General features: G+C 38.7%; 1 protein-coding gene across 13 annotated transcripts in view; it reads right to left on the bottom strand.

The window, feature by feature from the left end:
- Positions 1–21639, bottom strand: part of APBB2 (amyloid beta precursor protein binding family B member 2) — a 131116-nt gene that overhangs the window by 45479 nt on the left and 63998 nt on the right. For 10 of the 13 annotated variants that reach the window (XM_026846534.1, XM_026846535.1, XM_026846532.1 and 7 more), the window contains 4 exons: positions 19536–19598; positions 19033–19118; positions 18857–18917; positions 2571–2717 (listed from right to left, as the gene is read on the bottom strand). In XM_026846534.1, coding sequence (XP_026702335.1) covers positions 2571–2717; positions 18857–18917; positions 19033–19118; positions 19536–19598 — 357 coding nt within the window. The remainder of the gene's footprint in view (positions 1–2570; positions 2718–18856; positions 18918–19032; positions 19119–19535; positions 19599–21639) is intronic. The other 3 variants (XM_026846542.1, XM_026846545.1, XM_026846544.1) reach the window with 1 other exon arrangement.

The raw sequence follows: 21639 nt of genomic DNA on the forward strand, positions 1-21639 counted from the left end.
TTGTTGCCTTATTATACAAAAGCTATTTTAGAGATGAAAACACTGCATAGGGTGAGAAATTATTTAGACAGACTAAGAGCTTGAGCCTCGGTGTCTCAGACTGCTGAAGAGTGTCAGAGACCTGATGGTCCAAGATGAAGAAATCTCTCACAGAAAGAGCCATGCAGGGAAAGACAGACCCAGTCCCAGCAGCCTTTCAGGGAAGTGTTCTATACTGTGCTATAGAGGTCAATGGCAACAATGTAGCTTTTTCATGTAAGTTATTTTGTAATGCACAGAAATATAATGCACAGCAAAGCAGTAACGCAGAGGAGTCACGTTTTTCTTAGATTTTACAGAACCATGGAAATTAGAAATTTACAGGGAATTTCTTTTGGAGGGAAGTGGAGGGCATGAAATCCCACATTAAAGCCAGTGACAAAGCTTCTGCAGGGTCAGGATTTTACTCAGAGTGTGTGTGGGCTTTATGTTTTGGGTTTTTTTTAAAATCATTAAAACGTGGGAATGGTCCTAGTCCCAATTTCACTTTCATTACATTCTAGATAAAATAAATCTTTAGGCAATCTTAAAATCCCTATCTGTAGTCATCAGTTCTACCTTCATAATAGATTTATGCTGCGTGTGCTCCATCTGATATGTCAGTGATGAGCACACTTTTTTCAGATGCCTCTCTAAAACTTGCCTTTTCCAATCACTCTTGAAACATTACATTGCCAGCAGAAAAATGTGGTTGTAATGATTTCTTTTAAAATCAAGAAGACAATTTACTTCAGGAGCCACCTATTCAAGTACAGTGTCTCTATTGTTTTGACAGGTTGATTTTTTCTGGTTTCTTATGAATAGCATTCTTAATTAAAACTTCCATTCAAGAGGACCAAAACTTTTCATCGGTTTGGCTTGAAAATCTTTAAGGGTTTCCAAGAAAGAACAATGGGATTGACACAGAAATATGGAAAAATTTTAATATTCATTCTTAAACCAAAATAAAGCACATGATTTCAAAGTAAACAATATAATTCAAGTTGATCAAAGTTCTGTCATGTGAAAAAAAGATGGGACTGCACACATGTAATGAGAATAGGGGTTTTTCCCTCCTGGGGTCAGCAGTAAGTCCAAAGTCCATGACTGACACATCTCTAACTATTTGTCTAGCTACATTAACTAAATAAAACTGCTCCCAGAAATAAAGAGAAGGAAGACCAATGTTACCTTGTTCATTTATATATGCAATATAAATTTCTTACATTAAAAAAGCCCTTCTGAAATTACTTCAAATAGATAGGGCATTGTAACTGTGTCCCTTGAAATAGCACATTCATTTTTAAACAGGCACTTTTCTCCCAGTTGCTCCTCTGAAGTGTCTGTGCATTGCTGTGGTCATAGCCAGGACACTGGACACAAGCTTTAGACTCTAACAATAACCTGTGAGACTGAAGGATATTCTTCCTAAAATTTTTACTGAAACAGACAAGTCTTTCTTTTAATTCCTCTTCTGTTCAGTAGTGCTGCTTCTCTTAGATCACAAAAGCATCAATGAAGGTAACAACATTCACTCGTGTCAGTTTTGCATTCAGATCTTGTGTAGTAAATCCACATTAGTGTAACCATTCTGAAAACAAGTCAGGAGAGAGGTGGTGAATAAGATCTGGCTGAAGTTTAAGTTGCTCCATGATCAATCAAATAACAAAGATGTTTTTCGATGGGTTTGTCTCCTTTGTCCTCTATGTCCCACCACTATAACCCAGCTTTTCCTTTCTTCTTGTTTCACTTACTGAACCCTCCACACCTTCCACCCCTTCAGCTGTCCCCAGAGCACCTCTTTTCCACACCACAATATCTCTAGCTTTCTTCCTGTTTCTCCCTGTGCTCCCACAGTGTTACCCTGTCTTTGCTGCCAATTCAGAAAGAAGCATAGAGCTTTCACAGTTCAGCTGGTGAAGGTGAATCTACCACCAAACCAAGAAAGAGAGCTGGGCTCTCTGTTTTTCCCTCACTGTGTGGGAATTTGGCATCCTTCAAAATTGGATGATACTGGTGAACAGATTCAAGAGTTATTGGAGTGGAACCAACAGACAAACTGATGACATAAAATTAATTTCCTTCTGAAACACTGATAAAATAATCATCTTAAAATAAGCCATCTGTCCATCAGCCTCAATCTTCTCATACATTTTAGAAGCATGGATCACACCAGTCTGGATTTCCTTGAAGCCTTTTTGTCAGTGGGATACGTGTGAAAATGCTGTTTCAAAGCACCACTCTCAAACCTCTGGTCAGGAGACAAACTTCCACTGATTTCAACAGTCTGTCCCAACACTGTTGCACAGGTGTGTACTACCACAGGTATAAACATGAAGATAAGGTCTTTGTGGCACCTGCTGTCTTGAAAAGTTTGGAACAAAACCATCAACACTTTCCTTGAACCCTTTTATATTTTTTGGCAGTGTCAGCTGGGATAGGGAAATCCCAAACACAAAGTGGACATATTTGCCTACGGAGTTGTTCTTTCAAGATGTTTTACGACATGAGAGGTATGTTCCAAGAGGAGGAGAAGTTCACCCCATTCTTACCTCTCCCCAAATGCCAACAGTGTCTCTGATGTCGTTTTTACAGTAAGAGAGTTGTCTGATGCAATTGTTCACAGCAACACTGCTTTTTCCAGGAGCAAGATCTTCTTCTGCCATTTCTACCCAGCCCAGAGATCGCACAGCAAAGCACTAAAAAGAAACCAGAAAATACCTGAACATGTATCAGAGCACAAAACATGCTGCTGTATTCAGCTATGGAAATCTTGCCATGAAACAGAAATTACTCAGTTAGGGTTAAAGATTCCTGGCTAGAAGGGGAATAAAATCGAGGTCTTGTAGATGAGCTTATGCTCAAAGATATGTAAATTTAAATATAATTTGAGAATGGCAAAGTAAAAATATTCAAAGGAACAAAAAAGAATACATGACTTTCTGGGAAAGGTATCTGTGGAGGTAACTAATGCTTTATAATAAAAAGCTTTTGTTAATATAAAGGAGGAAACAAGGGAGTGGTACAAACAGTAGGACACACACAAACACAGAAAAACAAAGGAAAAAGCCTAACTATAGATACAGTAGAACTGAAATCTTAGCTACTATCTAGAGTTCTAACTTAAAAAAAAGAAGATACTATTGGATTATGTCTGTTGTGAGATTCACACTCATGGTTTTTATCTCACTGCCTGGCTCTTAATCAGAAATCACAGAATCATAGAGTGGTTTGGGTTGGAAGGGACATTAAAGACCATCTAGTTCCACCCCCTCTGCCATGGGCAGGGACACATTCCACTAGACCAGGTTGCTCAGAGCCCCGTCCAACCTGGCCTTGAACACTGCCAGGGAGGGGGCAGCCACAGCTTCTCTGGGCAACCTGTGCCAGTGTCTCACCACCCCAGCTGTAAATAATTTCTTCCTTATATCTAATCCAAGTCTACCCTCTTCAGTTTAAAGCCATTACCTCTCGTCCTATCACTACACTCCCTGATCAAGAGTCCCTCCCCATCTTTCCTGTAGCCCCCTTTAGGTACTGGAAGGTCACTATAATGTCTCCCTGGAGCCTTCTCTTCTCCAGGCTGAACAACCCCAACTCTCTCAGCCTGTCCTCATAAGGGAGGTGCTCCAGACCCCTGATCATCTTTGTGGCCCTCCTCTGGGCTTGCTCCAACAGGTGGATGTCCTTCTTATTCTGGGGGTCCCAGAGCTGGACACAGTGCTGCAGGTGGGCTCTCGCGACGGTGGAGTAGAGTGGGAGAATCACCTTCCATGACCTGTTGGTCACACTCCTCTTGATGCAGCCCAGGATATGGTTGGCTTTCTGGGCTGTGAGTGCATATTGCTGGCTCTCAGTCAGTCTTCCATCCACCAATACCCCCAAGTCCTTCTCTGCAGGGCTGTTCTCAATCCATTAATCGCTCAGCCTGTATTTGTGCCTGGGATTGCCCTGACCCATATGCAGGACCTCGCACTTGGCCTTGTGGAACTTCATGAGGTTCGCACAGGCCCACCTCTCAAGGCTGTCCAGGTTCCTCTGGATGACATCCCTTCCCTCCAGTGTGTCGACTGCACCACACAGCTTGGTGTCATCGGCAAACTTGCTGAGGGTGCACTCAATCCCACTGTCCATGTTGCCAGCAAAGATGCTGAACAGTGCCAGTCCTGATACTGACCCCTGAGGAACGCCACTTGTCGCTGCTCTCCACTTGGACGTCGAGCTGTTGACTACAACATTTTGATTGTGACCATCCAGCCAATTTCTTATCTACCAAGTGGTCCATCTGTCAAATTCATTCTTTGGTGGATTACAGCAATCATTTCTACAGTAAGTTTAACTAATATAGCAAACAATAACAAATTCAAAGCACTAACAAAAAGATAAGCTATCATAAGAGGAAAGCAGGCTTTTTCTAGAAGTTGAAAATGACCTTTAAAATAAAACAATCTAATTACACAGTTTTTTAGCAGAAGGATGTTTAGCCAACCACAGCACTCAGTTGGCAGAACAAGCCAAGGCGACATTACTTTGCACATATGGTGATTTTTGCAAACAAAACAAAATGGGAGAAATTGAATGGCAACATCTCTACACTACATTTACTAGGGTAGAGAATAAAAAGCTTTAATTCTGAAAAAAACTCACACATTCGCTATCAAGCTTTAGGGTGAAATACAGACCTCACACTAAGTCAACGGGACTTTGTCTATAGACCAAGATTTCCTCCAGAGAACTCATGGGTATCTCATTCTCAAACTGCAATGCACTGCCAGAGAAGGATGCACAACGGACTTACTGGTGTACCTTGTTAATAGGCACACCAAGCATTTATGATGGTCCCTAAAGGTTCAGCAATAATCGTTTCTGAATGATCCCATACCAAATTCCCGCTCTCTTCTAGGTGTTTAATATGGCAACACCACCACTGAATGCTGCCAGATCAAGTCCCGCCCTTTCTCTGAGCTTGGCTTCCCTGTGACTCTTTGCTCGATTAGATAGAGCACCAGCACTGACATGAAGTTGCACTCAGTTCTTATACCTGAATCCTCCTTGATAGCCATAATGACTCCTATGCAGGTGCAGGATTTGGCAGGCACAAATTCCAAAAGTAGAAGTGAGACAATTTACAATAATCAACTGAAAATCTGCCATCATATAACATCTCCTTCACCCCAAGCCTCCCCTTGCCAAGACGGAACAAGCTCTGACATTGATTATGTCAAAGTACTCAGTCCTTGCGTAACACTGAAGCAAGCAGGGTACTGTATGTTTCTTCTGAAATGTTATCCTGTTCTGAAATGCTACACAGTTCTGGCAAACTGACTTGCAATTATTTCAGTCAATGTAGTTTCCTGTTAGGTAGTGAGCGCAATTTTGACCTTGCAAAGACCAACACTCAATGTCCAGCGCTGCTGCCTTATGTCACAGAGGTTTCTTTGCTGTCAGCAGCATCCTGCAGGTCTCAGGGAGGCAGGCAATGATCCTGGGAGCTGCTCGAAGGAAGCTGGCACTGGTGACTGCTGGGAGCCCCGCTGTATCCAGTGGGACCCTGCCCACACGGGCACTCAGCCCAGGAGCAGCAAGAGCAAGCCCACACTGGAGTTACCAATTAATCCTTCTTCTTGAGATGCAGTAAATAAAGCAGATTTAGAGTTCAAAAGCTGACACTGAGTATTCATTTCCCACCTTTTAAAAACTGCTGTGAAGTGGGTGACTAGATCAAGTTCACACACCATCACTGGTGTGCCATTTGGGAACCACTGCCCTCAGAAAAAGACCCCAAAACACCAAGGTATTTTAAATATGCGTAATATGTCAACTTTGGCAAACTAAGGGAGGAACAAAATTTACCAGTGGGGAAAAAAGATTAATGAGTTTTTCCCTCCTTCCCTTTAAAACTTCTCCTTCAGCCTTCTTTCAGGTTGCACAATGCACTTATCCAAACTACTTCACCAAGCAGAAAACCCAGCCTAAGAGCCTGTCTCTTGTACTAACAATGCATCTCATGTAAGGCATTAGACAACAAGCGTGGGTAAAAAATTAAAGCCTTGCATGCCTCCTGATTTTTTTTGTGGAATTTTTTTTTTTCTTTACAAACAAGGAAACCAATATGCAAATTATGCTACACTGTTGCTTCCTGACCCAGCTCTGCTGGAAATCCACAAAAGTGCTGTCTTTCAGATTTTAAAGGGAGATGAAGGAGAAGGTGAAAGAGGAAACAAAGGAGGGGTCACCACTCACGGGTGCTCTTCACTTCAAGGCTACACAAGATATTAAAATATCCATTTTTTAGCAATTATTAAGGTTATCTAATCTCAAGATTGCAAAATTGGTTTTGGCAGGAGATGTTCATGAATTTTGCTGAAAGTGCTGCAATGCCCATTGGGGTATTAAATATTTATCTTTGCAAGCTTTTAAAATACATATTTTTACCGTGCGAGAAGAAAGGGTTTTTTTTTACAATTATTTCAATATTAAATTGAATAACAGAATACTAGCAGGGAAACATTTTCTAAATCATCTTGAGAGGTGAAAAACTAAATATATACAATAAGCATACTGTTTACTCATTACTATTCATATCTCAACCACTTCTGCAATTTGTTAGCTGTTTTCCAAACACAAAGATAAATATAGTCCTTGCACTGAACAAAGTATATTGTAAGGCAAAAACCAGGTGAAAGACAAACAATTTAAGTTGAGAGCAGGTAAACATCCTATTAGTAAAGACAGTGAACTGTTTTGTTTTGTTTTTTTTTTTTTCCTGGCCATTTTTATTCTATGCTTAAAATTCTCCAGTGGTGAGATCCACTATATTTCCTCCCCACTGTCATGACTGTAGAGTGAGCTGAACGAGACACTCTTGTCCATCTCACGGATTCCCCTTTGTATGAAGGGTTTGGCTTCCTTCCCCACCTCTTTCCACTCTCAGTGCTTCCAAGCCAGGTAGACATGAGAAGCCCTGTTGGCTTCTGGAACCTGGCAAGATTTTGTTTGTGTGTTTTATAAGAAGCCCTTACCATAACCCAAATAACATGCTCTGGAACAGCTTCATCAAAACAAACTGATTTCCCAAAGACTTGATGCAAAGAAAAAAACTCTCAATAAAATCCAGAAAGACTCAACATCTGTCTCACAAGGCAATGCAGGTACCTGAGAACATTCAAGAATTCAAGGTCCAAGAAACATTCTTATGATCAAAATACACGTAAAGACCAAAACCTCTCTACTTCTTGGTTAAATGAATACAAGTGCTGGCATGATCATGCAGATTTCAGCACTAGAAAATATGAGGACTCAGAGTAATATGCTATAGATACCACAGTTTATTCATCATCAGTATAAGTATATATACACACCCCTATAGGGTGGGAGAGCAGTGGAAGTGTGTGCACACAGGCCTGCATTCCCCTTTCTCTCTGCACATTATAGAAGATCCACTTCACGTTTTATTGTTAGTGGGTTTTCGCCCCTTAATTATTTGACTCAGAGGTTCTCTTTAAAGCAATAGAGCACAAAACCCCAACAGAAACAAGCCACTTAGTGTCTCCAATCAGGTATGACCTAATTCTTAAACCAGGGCTAGCTGAGTTAACCATGACAGCAGAGTTGATTAGTTCTCTAGCATGCTGATACAGCATCATGGTTCCCTGGCTCACACCAATATACTCACTAGTTAAGAGATAAAGTGCTTCTTTTGATCTGAGAAGGCTTTGCTAATGCCCCTCTTTTCTCCTGGAACTAACATCTAGAGTCAAAAAAAGCCAAGATGAAAAACAAAGTGCAGCTTGACTAACAGTCTATGAGCTCAGTAAAACAGACATTCCTGGTAATGCCATTTGGTTAAGCACCTCTGCTTGAGGGTCACAGATAGTTACTGGCAAATCATAATTATTGGCCCATCATAATTTCAAAGTAATCCAGATGACAGCTTTTGGTTTACAGTAGTATACCTAATTTCTCTGTTAAGAGAATAAACAAATAACCCTTGCATTATGTTATTCATTATCAGTATTAACTTACAAAATAGAATCTTTTCTCAAAATAAAATCAGTTTTCTCCACCCGATCAGACCCTCTGCTTTATCTTAAAATAAAAATTCTAAAAGGATGATTTAAATAACCATAGCTGAATAACGATAAGTGAAACATGATTTTCCTGTCTTCTTGTTCCCAGACTCTTTCCAAGAGCTAGCAATGAAAAACACGTTTGAAGAAAACCAAAGAAAGTTGGTAAGTACAGCAGGACAAAAAAGATTTAGGAATTATATACGGTATTTGGATCACTGTTGTTTGGGATCAGGAAGATCAAAGATACTACCACAAACACTGCATGTCTGAGAGAAGTAAATGAAAAAACATCACATAAACCATGTATTCTCATCTTGACTGAAGACTTCACATTTCCTGCTAGGCTACACAGGACATTGTGCAAAGAAAGTACAGAGGGGAAATAAGGCCACTGTATCACACACTGCCCCATGAAAAGACAGGTGAACAAAAATGAAAACACAGGTATCACCACTCGGTTTTACAGTTCTGGGGAACACCATGTTTGCATGGTTGCAAATCCAGTTAATGTTTCAGAGTTAATGATCTGTAGCCAAAGAATCAAACTCATAAATGATGTAATCCAAACTGTAAAAAGCTGTAAACCTCCTCACATTGCAGTTCTGATCTAAATATCACCTAAAGCTGGGGTGGTTTAGGTTTGAAGGAGTGAACGAACCATGGAACACACTTCTCTTTGGCATCGCAAAACGTTCACCACAGGGTAGGGTTTTGCTCTGCAGCAGCTTTTCCAAGAGGAACTCCAGAAGGAGCTTTGACAGGAATGCAGAACCATGACAAATGGCTGCACATAAGCAAATGCCACAACTCTAGCTGTTGCCTCATGTAGTGCTAAGTATGTACTTTAAAAAAACCCCATAAAAATAAGAAAACCAAAGCAAATACAATCCCCTACAAGACAGTGGACGAGAGATCAACTATACAACTGATAGCAGAGTACTATTGGAAACTGCATGGATCATAAGGGCATGGGTAGAAAGAGAAAATGGATTAGAACATCAGTTTGAGAACAACAAACTAATGTACATTATAAAACCACGGGCATTGTTTTTCAGATCATGCAGCTGTTGGTAGCTACTATGAACATCTACATTAGAATATGTTTGCCTTGATGATCTAAATCTTTAAACCTAAATCTGTGCTACTAATTTCTTCTCTACTTCTGAGCCTACAGGACTTGGTTTTGAGCAGCTTCCCTTTGTTTCCCTTTGTTTTTCTTTTTTAAAGGTTATATCTTTTTACAGACATACAGAAATTGTTACAGTATTTAATAAGACCTTTTATCACAGACCACTGAGCATGCTTGTGCCTGAGACACAACATGTAGGTCACATAATTAACTGTTTCTTATGCAGCCAACACAATCTTAGAAATTTCACTTACATTTTCTTTAATAGTTTTAAAATAAATCAAACATATTATTTTATGCTTTAGAAGATCAAGTATCATAAAATACAGCCACTCTATTCTGAGAAAGAAGTATGTTCCAGTATATTTGCCTGCTAACACATCAAGAACACTTGCATTGATTTAATATGAAAATACTGGAGATGATCAAAGCTAAACTGAGTAACAAAAGAATAAAGAGATCTTATGCAATTAATGAATAAGCACCGTCATTAAACTGACATAAATAGTCTGCAATGCATGTATATTTTCTCAGAGAAATACTGTCAATTTTCACACAAAAATTCTTAATTACAAAAAATTTAAAATGCAGAATCAGAAACATACTAAGATTTTTCAACATTTCCAGCTTTCTGTTGCAGTTCATGTTGTATTACTGGAATTGCTGAAAATGTGCATGTAATACAAAAATAATCATACAGCTATTCAGGTCATAAAAGATCTCAGAAATTCACTAATAATTGCTATTTCAAGCAGATTATTATAAACTAAACTGTGGAATCAAACATGAGGGCTTTAAAATACTGTAAAAACAACTTTATAATAAATTACTTTTCTAGAGCAGGTCAATATTGAATTTCTGCTCTGGAAGTCCCTTATTCATTTTCCTGGACACTACAGTTTCTTTTTTACCGGATTCACAGACTCCAACACATAGGATGACAGAAGTCCCTCTCTTGTTTTGAGTTTAATACTTCTGTCTCAGTGCTTCCTGATGGCTCATAGCCAAAGATCAAATCTGCTCTGTCAAGGCAAGAAAATGCTGCAGGACCATTGTGCTGGTTCAAAATTTTTTTAATCCCCATTTCTTATTCATTACTGTATTTCTGAATTAAGTAAAAAATCTAGTCAGTTGAGCAAAAACTGTAATGAATGCTATTATTCTCTACTAATACCCTTTTGCTGTATGTAGTTCTGAAGAAGAAATTAAAGCCACGTTATTCTTTTCTCCAGTCCTCTCCATAAAGAATAGACTTTGACTTTAGATGCTTTGCAGATACCCTGACTTCACATCCTAAAGGGACTTTGCTTTGAACTAAGGGTGTTTTGGGTTTCATTCTAATAGAGTTAAATAAAAACTGTGCTTCCTTAGTGAAGAAAAGGCAGCCATATTTTTCACCATGAACTAATAAATGACGATAGTTATAATGATGCTCAAATTATGGCCTATAGTTGACCATATTATTCTTCAGTTGAAGAATAACTGAACAGTTAGGATAACTCAAGCAGGTTTCACTATTCTGCAACATGCAAAAATTACTCCAACAAACATACATATGCTTTGTCAGTAAAGACAAGCCTGGAGGAGTTTACAGGGCATGAAAGAATGTGTGCATTCATTTTTTAAAAATTAATGCTCTGAACTTGTTAATTTTAACCGTAAATGTTGTATTTTTTCTGATAATGGCTCTTGTGCAGCACTTTTAGTATATTGTGGTGTATAATTTCAAAGGTAACATGCCTGACATCCAACTTAAAAAGCAGTAACCTTTAGGTGAACCCTAGACCTTACTGCAACGGAGAAGAACCTTCTGTCTTCACTAGACTCAGAATTTCATGTCACTTTAGAAGCAACATTGTTGAGAGTAATTTGTTTTCTGCAGAAATTACATTTACAACAGGAGCCAATGTCAATGAAGTTAAATCACTGTTGATTGACTCCCACTCTTTGAAAAAGACTCAGATAAACATGAATCCCAAGTCCAGAAATCCTGAGCCCTGGTGGGCCTCCCTGCAGCACCATGGAGCAATCATCTTCAAACATATGGAATAACACATACCCTATTAGGAGCAACATGGCATTATGATATACTGCATCTCTCATGTTTTGAAATCTCTTAAGAGATAAATACTACCTCCCACTCCCCTTTCTCTTTGATGAAATGCAGGAAACTGCATGGCAAAGATGACTTTTTTTTTTTTTTTTTTAAGTGAAATTTTAAAGGTAGAGCCAATACCAAAATAAATATACATGCTGGCCAGAGCTATATAAATATTGCTCTGTCATTCAACACAATGTTCCATTTTAATTAAATTTTAAATTAACTTCCTCCATAAATGTACCTATCAGCTGGTCCACAACAGACAAATAACCCACCCACCAAGCTTGTACCATGTTGTTTCAAACTGTGTATATACAATATATAACACACATATAACATACATAAAATATATATATTTTTATATATATACACACTCACACATAAGTACACACTGTGCTTTTTTCATTTAAAATCTATGCGATGAAATGGTAAACTTTGTGACACTGCAGACGAAACCAGGCTATTTCCTTGAGCTGCACTAGACTGGCAAGCTAATGTAATTAATTGAAGAGAAATACAAAAATATCATCTGATCATTTTGTAGTAGCAAGATGATGAACAGACATTCAAGAGGCAGTTCATGATCAACAAGTCAATCTAAAGCTGGAGGTTGACAGAGGATACATATTGTTTTAGAGGCGAAATGGTCAGTCTTTGGTGGGGAGCGTGGAGCGCTGCAAGCTGTGATTACCTCTGCAGTGTATAAGCAAAGATGCCAGTGAACTGATGCAGAGGTCTGCCAGCAATACCAGCAGAGGCTGAGCTGAACTGGGAGCTGTCTGCACACTGAACCCATCAGTCTGCAGAGTGGCAACAGGAGATTTTTGCCTGTGGGAAATGAATATCACGGAGACTGCTTCTTTCACCAGTTTCTGTTCGCTCCTGAGGGCCCCTTCATTAATCATACACAAAGTACTGCTGGCCCAGAAAGAGTTTATGGTGCTGCACCACAAAACAGTGATTAAACGGATTAAAACCAATTAAAAATAAGAAACATTAAAATATTAGGAAGTGCAAATTCTTCCAAAAAAAAACCCCAAACCCAAACCTGTTCTTAGAGCAGCAGCTAGGTTTTTCTTGTGTTCTGCTCAACAACTATGGTTTGTTAAATGGCTGTATACAGCAGGATGCTGCACACAGAACCCCAACCAAGAACAACTGCACTGTGCATCTCCATGTGAAATGGTACTGAAGATGACACTGGCACTCTGACCTAGTGAAGTAATAGAAAACTCTTCTTAAACAGCCACCACCAGACAAAACAGTATTGTTAAAAAAAAAAAAAAAGAATCAAGTATATTCATATTTTCTCAAACATGGCCAGCACTTCCTGGTAAAGTAGTTACAGTTTTAACATCACTGTTTCACTTTGCAAATGGTAATAGTTTCCCGTTACTGGGATGCCACAGAACAACATTCTGTGCCCCATGGTTGTGATTTCATAGGCAGAACACGCTGGCTCCGGCGCCACCTGGCCTGGCTGGCAGCCCGGGAAGCTACCTCCCCACCATGAGAACGGTCACTGGTGTGCACCTAAACTGCCCATGCAACCTGGCCGCTCACGGCACTCACAAGGTAGTAACTGCTTCAAGGGAGAAGTGTGACCCACACAGCTCCCATCTGCATTATTTATCCTCCTGTAATGTAACTCCTATCTATGTGCTTACTACTCCCAACAAATCCTGATCAACAGACAAAGTCGCTGTAAATACTGGAACTTTACAGGCCAAGAACATATTTTGATTTGATCTAAAACAAAAGCATTCCTATATTTTACCTTCTCTTTCCACAATGCTGTAGAAATCCAGCAGCCCAATGCAAGCCTTCTGTACAGTGTATCTTAATAAAGCAAATACAGATAACACCCCCAAATTCAAGATATAATTATTGCATTACAAACCTGGAAATTAATGGTAAATTCTAAAGCAGTTTCCATTCTCTTTCACAGGAGGAATAGCTTTGTGATATATTTTTCTAAGGAAGGTTATAAGTTAAAATCTCTCTCTCTACATCATTCTTGCTCTTCAGTCACCCATGTCCTGATCCTGCATGATGGGTTTGCATCTAATTAGATCCCAGAAATACTAGATCCCAGACATATATGGGATTTCCAAGAGTGACATGTAACAGTGTGCAGGATCTAATTATATATATTGAAGGGCTCAAGAAATTAAAGTCCATTACCCCAGATATTTATATTATACATATAACAAACATATTGTAACTCTGTATACCATTAAAAAAGTAAATTGCTTAAATTTGGGAAAACATTACATTGTCCTCTGCCCTGGACTAATCTTCATATTCAATTAAACAAGATTCCATTTACGAACAAGGTGGAAGCAAATATCCTCTAGATGGAAATCTGTATTATGATGTACCTCACAACACAACATTATCACTTATAACATCACCTAATGACAGAGTAGATGTCAATGGTAATAAGTTATCAATCACAGAGAGAGAATGAATGAGCAAACACACTCTGCAAAAGTACTAATGTACAAAATGCAAAAGACATTATTTAAATAAAAAATTGTTGAGGAGATGTATCTTAGTGCTTCAGTCTACTATTTCTAAAACTGCTTTCAAAGCAGAATGTTTTCAAGCACCTGCATCGTTTACCTGCAGCATCTCCATAGCTGGGAGGGTGCCTTAATGCTGCTAATAGCAAACAGCCAAATTCAGAAACAACCAACCAGTTTAGAAACTGCTGTCCCCATCACTCACCATGGCTACCCAGAAGCTGCAAGGATGGAAAGATGGGTAAACTTTTGCTATACTATAGTAATTGTCAAGGCTGACCTCCTTCTGATTAAGCACCAAATCTTTCAAACAGAAGATCTGTGTTTTGAAAGTTATTAAAATGACTACAAGGATCATGGGAGGGGGAAGAAACCAAGGGCACCTTTTTGTTTTTGAAAGAAACAAGGAAAAAACCCTAACTCCAAACTCCACTACTGTGCTTATTTTGGTTTTAGGTTGGGTTTTTGCTCATTTATTTTTTGAAGATTTTATTCCCACATTGTCATTCTTCCCTCTGGAAGCCTAAAATAAGCCAATACTAAAAGGCAACAATTTATTTTTTAAAACTACGGAACTCTTCTGCTATAGTTCTCTTGACTTAAAGTATTGAAGAATATAACTTAAGGAAGATCCATGAGAACTGAGCATAACCTGCTTTCCTGCATTTTGTGAAACGATTTCCACACAATCTCATCAGTGCAAAAATCATTATCTCCAAAGACACACTTAGTTTTCTGTTGGCAGTAGTTTAAGTGTTAAAAGGTCTATGTACACACTGTTTAGGCCAATCCCCCAAATACAAAATTCTGCTGTTCACAAGAAACTTTCAGCTACTGGCAATAAGATTCTTTGAAATACAAAACAAAACAACCAACCTCTCCCTCCTGACCAAGGTGCTATTCAAATTGTTGAGATGAAGACCAGAACTTTTATTCTGCTCACTCTTACAAATTTATAAGCACCGGTTATAATCATGGCTTAAACTGCAACTAAAATGATTACCTATTAAGAAGCTGAAAAAGTAAATTAAATTATGTGTCAGGAACTTTCCAATAGAGATTATGGACCTTTTAAAGCTACCTGACAAGACTCCAGAAAACTTCCACCCAAAGTAACAAATCTGATTGCCCACTGTTAAAATTAACCACAGAAAAACACAGAGCTGCTACAATAGCCAGGGAAACAGGGACTCATAAGAAGATGGTAACCCTCCTAGCCTCATTATGAACAATTAAAAGCACTTGGCTTGTTTACTTTAATAAAACTAATCCGAAGAAAAGATGTAATTGCCTGCTATAAATGCATTAGAAGATGGCTCAACACAGAAAAAGACAGCAAATGGCCTCAAAAAGTTTAGGTTAAAAGGTTTTTGACCAAAGGAAGGTAACACTTAATCAGTTTGTCAGCAAGACCAGTCAAACTGGCAAACTCAAAAATGTTTAAGGAGAAAATTGAAATTAATACATGGGATTATATATTGTGGTTCCCTATAAGGGTAAAGGAATGAGTTCAAGATTTCTTCTAGTCCTCTATGCTGTAAAAGGTCCTATTTCCTAGGGAATGAAAATCAAGGACTGTTTTTAAAAGAAACAAATTCCTATTCCAAAACCAAGCAGAAGTACTATTTTGGAAGAAAAAACTGCTGAAGACGTCTAATTTTTCTTTTAGCTTTCATCTTTTTTGTAAGGAGACTTAAGATGGAATAAACTCCTCAGATTCAATTAATTGAATTGAGTCCATTAACTGAAATGAACTGATTTTTTTTAATATATCTATATCTAAATCATGAAATTTAAATATCTGGTATCAGCATCTCCTACCTCTACCCCTCTTGGAAATAAGCCTCCTCCTCTTCCTTTGAGATCCTGACCATTTTCTGGTTTCTAAACTAGAAAACAGACTTTTGGAGCAACTGCCTAGTACCTCCACAGTTATAAATACATTCTTCCCATTCTCAGATATCAATATATAGGTGAAACTACTCTAAAATGGTGAGGCTGGAAAGCACGGCTCTGATGAGCAGGCTAAATCAGACAAGGGGATTCAAAAATCCGTGCTTAACACAAGAAGACTACATTAAGCCTTAACAGAAAAACACATTTAAGAGAGAATAAAGGCAAGCCCAAATGTCAGGCCAAACAGGCCAATTCTGAAAAGGTTTTGGAGAAAGTGAGTCACATGAGCTTTCCATTTTTGATCCCATTCCTAGGGACCGAGTCAGGTTTCCCAGGTGGTTTAGTCTCTTCACATGACTGCATGAAAAAAATTTAGCATCTTTCTATACTTTTACACATGGCCATCATATTTTACAGCAATGTAAAAGAGATAGCCCAGCAGAATTTACAGTCCAAGATTGGTAAAAGCATCTTTTTACCTCCCTTGAAACTCAGTTAGGATGGTGCAGGTTGCTCTATAAATTAACCAGGAAGGTTATGATCTGTCTCCTGGGAAGTACCAATTCAAAACTAATTTCCAGTTGTGCATGTTTCACATGCAAATTTAGGATTCTTGCCAAGCGCAATGAGCCGTGTCTTCAAGAAATTCCTACCAAAATAAATTACTAAAATCAAGAAGCTGGATGTAATCATTCTCCCCCTTCTCCCCCTTCCCGTTCTCTTTTATGGCCTTGTGCAGACAACCTGCACCAAGATGCCAAGGGTATGAGACTCTGAACTGCATCTTAAGCACATGACATATAGAGAAACATTTGTTGTTTACTGAAAATTTTGAACACTTTACTGTGTTGCTGTATGAATCACTTTCCTTACAAGAATTACATTAATTATATGACACATTTTCTCAAAACCTGACATTTTTGCAGTGCTACAATCTTTGCATAAGTTGACAGACTCTGGGGAAGACAACTACTTCAGCTTTCCACAAGGTGGCATGGTTCCCTTTGCTGAAAGACAGCACTACTCCGGGCCATTGAGGAAATTTACTATTTTTTTTTCCAAAATGTACTGGCCGCTCTCATGAATAGGTTTAAATAGGTTTAAGATCTCCAAAATATCTCCAGCAAGGTTCATTTTAACAAATTCTTCCAATAGAGTGTTTAAGGAGTTCAAAAAATCTTCATTCTCTTATGCTAAAGAAAGACTGCAAAAGCAAGCTTCCCTCAAATATAGTTAAGGGACATCATGTGGCAGAGGAAAGCCTAAGGGACTAAAAAACCTGTTTTTCCAAGTCTCAGGTCATCAGTTTCAAATCCTATCAGACTTTTTTCAGTCTTGCAATATTTTGGGTAAAATAGGCTAGCAAGGAATCCACCTACCAGAGCCCCTTCCCATCCATGTAAGAATTAAAAAGATCCCAGAGCATTTTCCACAAGTGAAGATTGTCCCTGCTGTTTCCAGACCACTTCCCCTCCCTGTAGGAGCTGCTTGTCCTGTCCTCAAGGCAGAGGCAGATGCACTGAACAGCTCTGCCCACCACCTCTCCACTGCAAAGCAGTATCAGCATTGCTGAGCTTCACCTGCAGGACAACACCTGCCAAAATAAAGTGTCTTATCACCTCTATTTCTTGTCTTGCTTTTCTCAGTCACTTCCGTGGATGTTTCAGTGCTCGGTTCTGATTACCCGTTTAAGCGTCATAAGCATGGTTTTGTCTGAACAGGAGAAACAAAACCAGCTGCGATAGAGGAGGACAAGCTCTTGGCATTGACCATTTCACAGACACTGGATGGGTAAATTGCATAAATTGCATTAAATGTCAAAATTTATGCAATTAACAGCAAGCCAGGGAGAAGGGAGGTTATGACACAAGTTATTCGTCCACACAAATACTGCCACAGTTCTCCATGCAGGAAGAGCTTCTGATTCTACCCAGTGCAAATCACCCAGTAAAGAGTCAGACGTATCAAAATACAGCCTCCCTACAATGCTTTCCATACTGTAAGGCTTATCATGAAAGGAACAGCTTTCTGGTTCTGAGGACTGGTACCTAAATACTCATCACTCCTCCAACTCCATTTACTGTGTTCAGAATTTAGTGCTTGTCATTGTAATGAGCACAGCTGAAACCCTTGCTTTTTAACTGCCAGCCTGCCAAGCAAAACACATTTATTCACATCTGATTTAAACATCACAAGCCAAATAATCAAGATGACAAAGAAGTTTAAGTACCCTGATCAGTCTGTTTTCTTTCCTAAAATATATCATTAATGCTGTTATAATTATTAACTCTGTTACATACTGTCTCCTTGCATACAAGTAGCTTCTGATTCTGTCAGTCACTGCAGGTGTACAGCACAGCCAAAACACTTAAAACTACTTGGATTTACAATTATGTAGATTCACATGCATCCTTAAAAATGGATGCAAGCACAGGGCAAAACTATCAGCAAGACAAATCTGGGAATATGTATACAAGCATTCAAAACCTTCTGCTGCTTCTTTCTCCTCAAAAAACTTAGATTACAACAGTAAAGGCTCTGATTTAATTATGGTGCTTGTTCACATAATGGTCTAGTTTTTCTCTGCGAATTTTATCCTCAAACTAGTTTGCATCCTCTGTTCTAAAATACAAAGTTCCTTGTTTTAAGAAGTAACTTCCTTGTTACTAGCTAAGGGTTCCAGCAGCTACATAAACAAGGAAGAGTACTTTAAAAAGGGACAAACTTGAGAATAAAGAGCAAATTCTGTCACTCAGTGTCCCAGGAAGCTATCCAGCCATGACAAACAACAGAGCTCTCTCTCACCCCGGACAGAAAACTCACTTAGTTGTGCAAGGGGTTGGTTATTACAGTTTGACAGTAGAGTCTTGAGATTTAATATGCAATTTCTTGGCTTACATGATTTTAAAATAAGTCACATTTGCCTGACCAAATTGAATGAAGCTTTAAATGTGTAAATTCCTTTGACGGAATTAGTCTTGCGTGGTCGATCTACATTGTGCCAAGAGGAAGAGTACAGTTAATTTCAAAACTCAGAAGACGTTCTGCACCTTGCAAGTTATGTTTACAATGGCAAATTTTTAATTGTTATCCTACTGTGAATCTTCTTACAGACCTTGGCTTCTGGATCACTGTTGATGCTACAAGAATCATCATCATCAGATTGTGGACCATTTCTGTCACAGAAAAAAGAAAAAAAAGAAAAAAAAATAATCTTAAAATCATATAAAAATAACAGCACAGCACGAAATGGAGCTGGTCATTCCATGGAGACTTCTGAAGTCATTGTACCTGAGCTTCAAAGAGGCATAGCGTAACGTTGCTCCTTCAAACTCTTTCAGACTTGGGTCTGGGTTCACAGTGGCTGCATGCAGATCCTAGAGATAAAGGCAGTGCTATTAGTATAGTATTATGTTTTATTAATATGGTATTAAGTACACCACTATGTTATTTCTTATTTCAAAGGGAAATTAAATCCTCCCTGCAAAGAAGCGATAGTATTTCTGGCTGAAGTTGAAAAGAGGCATGCATATATTCTCAAGCTGGATTTCATTCAGTGCAGGCATCTTATTCATGGCAGTTGCCCTGCTAGTTTAGACTGAATCCATTCCAAGTGGAAAGATCAGAAAAGGCAGCATGTTTGTGAGCTAGACATCCCTAGAGTACTCCCATTCACTTTGGCCTAGGTTATGAATGACATTCATGGAAAAATAAAAGGGGAAAAAACCAGCCACTGCCATGCAAAAAACAAGGGTAATAGTATTAAAGGTTCTAAAATCTGACAATATACTTGCCTTCCAAATGTCACTATTAATCTTTCCCCCATTCAGTACAGCAAAATCACTCCATGGCTGTTTCTAGACACATAATTATTCACACAGGAAGAAGCACATTGATAAAAAAAAGAAAAAGAAAAAAAACACAAGACACTGTTGTTAGCATTGATATTTACAGGATGGGTTAGGGAACAGATCACCTCAAACTTCAACTAATTACTCCACTATACCATGGCATTTGGAGGAAAGGGGAGAGAAGACATGCCTCTAACAGTTACTTACCAAAACAAATGATTGAAACAAGGAAAGTTAATATAAATTAGGAACAGACAATGAAATTACTCTTTAACTATGATCTTAAAAGCAAGCAAAATGAATCTGAATATGAATGTTGGCCACAGCTGCTACAGCCTTTGATAAAGAGCAATTAAGGGGAAACATTAGGATTTCCATTTGATTGGCACTTTTATTAAAAAACCCTAAAACTACTGGAACTAGAAATACTGAAACACAAAGATATATACAAGGATAAGATACATACAAGGCAAAAATCAAGTATTTCTAGAAAGAAAGCATAAGAAAAGGACAGTGAAGGGAAGGAGGATTAGTAAGGAGTGCAGAGAGATTTCTTGCTGAAAAAGTAGTTTTGTAAAGTCTAGCAGCTTTTTTAAAAAAATGAACAAAGCAAAAAAACCCCAAACAAAACAAAAAACAAACCACCCACCCTCTCATCTTCCATTCAAGTTTCTCAAAATTTTCAGAAGCATTCACTGGTACACTCAAGCAAGTAGCAGTGCATTTAGCACTACAGCAACCTGAGATTCATCCATCTCTGTAAAGCCTGGGAGGAGCTGCTAACGTTGGAGCTTCCCCTCTCCTGTTCCCCACGAGTACAGAAATCCCAGAGTCCTGAACAAGAGCCAGGTGAGACAGGAGATTTGGTTGCTGAGATCCAGAGCCACCTCCTCTTTGTAGCTTCACCGAATCAAGTGCTCCTGTAATTATTGGCCCCTTTAAGATGAGCTCTCCCAGGCTGTCCTGCTCAGCCCCAAGATGAAGTGGTACCTATTAATATGGTCCAATGCATTTATTTGCAAGGTGAACCTCTCACCTCAGAAGTGTTCTCAGTACACCCCCACTGGAGGAATTATTTGTGAGACAACTCCCAGGAATAACTCTTCCCTAACACGCTGTCAAATTAACTGAGTTGTTAATTCTTTTCCTACTAAGCCCCTCCTCTTTAATTAGTAGCTGTGAGTGCTTATGTTACCTACAGAAGAGCTTCTACAGGTGATTCAGGCCTGGGATGAGTCAGGCTATAAGAAGACACAACTACCATCATCAAATTCTGCCATGATCTCAAAGAAGCTCTTACTGTAAATTAAACCCTATAGCTTTTTTTCTCTGCACAAGAAACGAGAAAGAGGCACCAAAATCTCTAAAACTTGGATGAGAACGTTACAAAAGATGAGGCTTCACAAAGGAAGTAATTTGGCAACACACAGGAGAAAAGAGACGTCTAACACTAAGTCAAATGTAATCAGCTGTGCAAAACCCAAATACATTTTCATGCTTTTGAGGGGGAAGAAGGGAAGGAATGTTCTAGGTTATTCATATTTAGCATTATTAGCATTTTTGTTAAATCTGCAAGATTTTCGCATAATGCTTAACCCATAATTGCTTTGGATTGAAATTTACTGATTATCTTGCAAAAGAAAAATTGCCTTGCAGCCTGTGCAAAAGTAAGACATTTTCGCATTTTTTCCTTTTTAAAACCCTTTTTGCCATTTGTATGCATTACAGCATCATTCCTCCCTAGCCATTTTTTTCTGATTCTCTCTTCAACAATAGTAACTGCTTTTCTTTATGCTAAATATCCAGAGTAAGCTACAACATAAAAATGGCTGACTTGATCTGTTCTTTGTTGACTGCCCTCAGCTGTGAGCCACATTCTACCAAATGAAGCAAAGCTTCTGTGTAGCACATCATTTAAGAGACAGTGACACAAAATAATTAAAAAAAAAAAAAAAAAAAGGGAAAAAGGATCTTTCAGGAGAATTCTTCTTCCCCATCTGCTGCATCTTCAGCCTCCTCAGGGAGCATGTTTATTCCATCTTAAGTC

This window comes from Athene cunicularia (genome assembly GCF_003259725.1).
Source record: "Athene cunicularia isolate RWA chromosome 4 unlocalized genomic scaffold, athCun1 chr4_part1, whole genome shotgun sequence".
Lineage (NCBI taxonomy): Eukaryota > Metazoa > Chordata > Aves > Strigiformes > Strigidae > Athene > Athene cunicularia.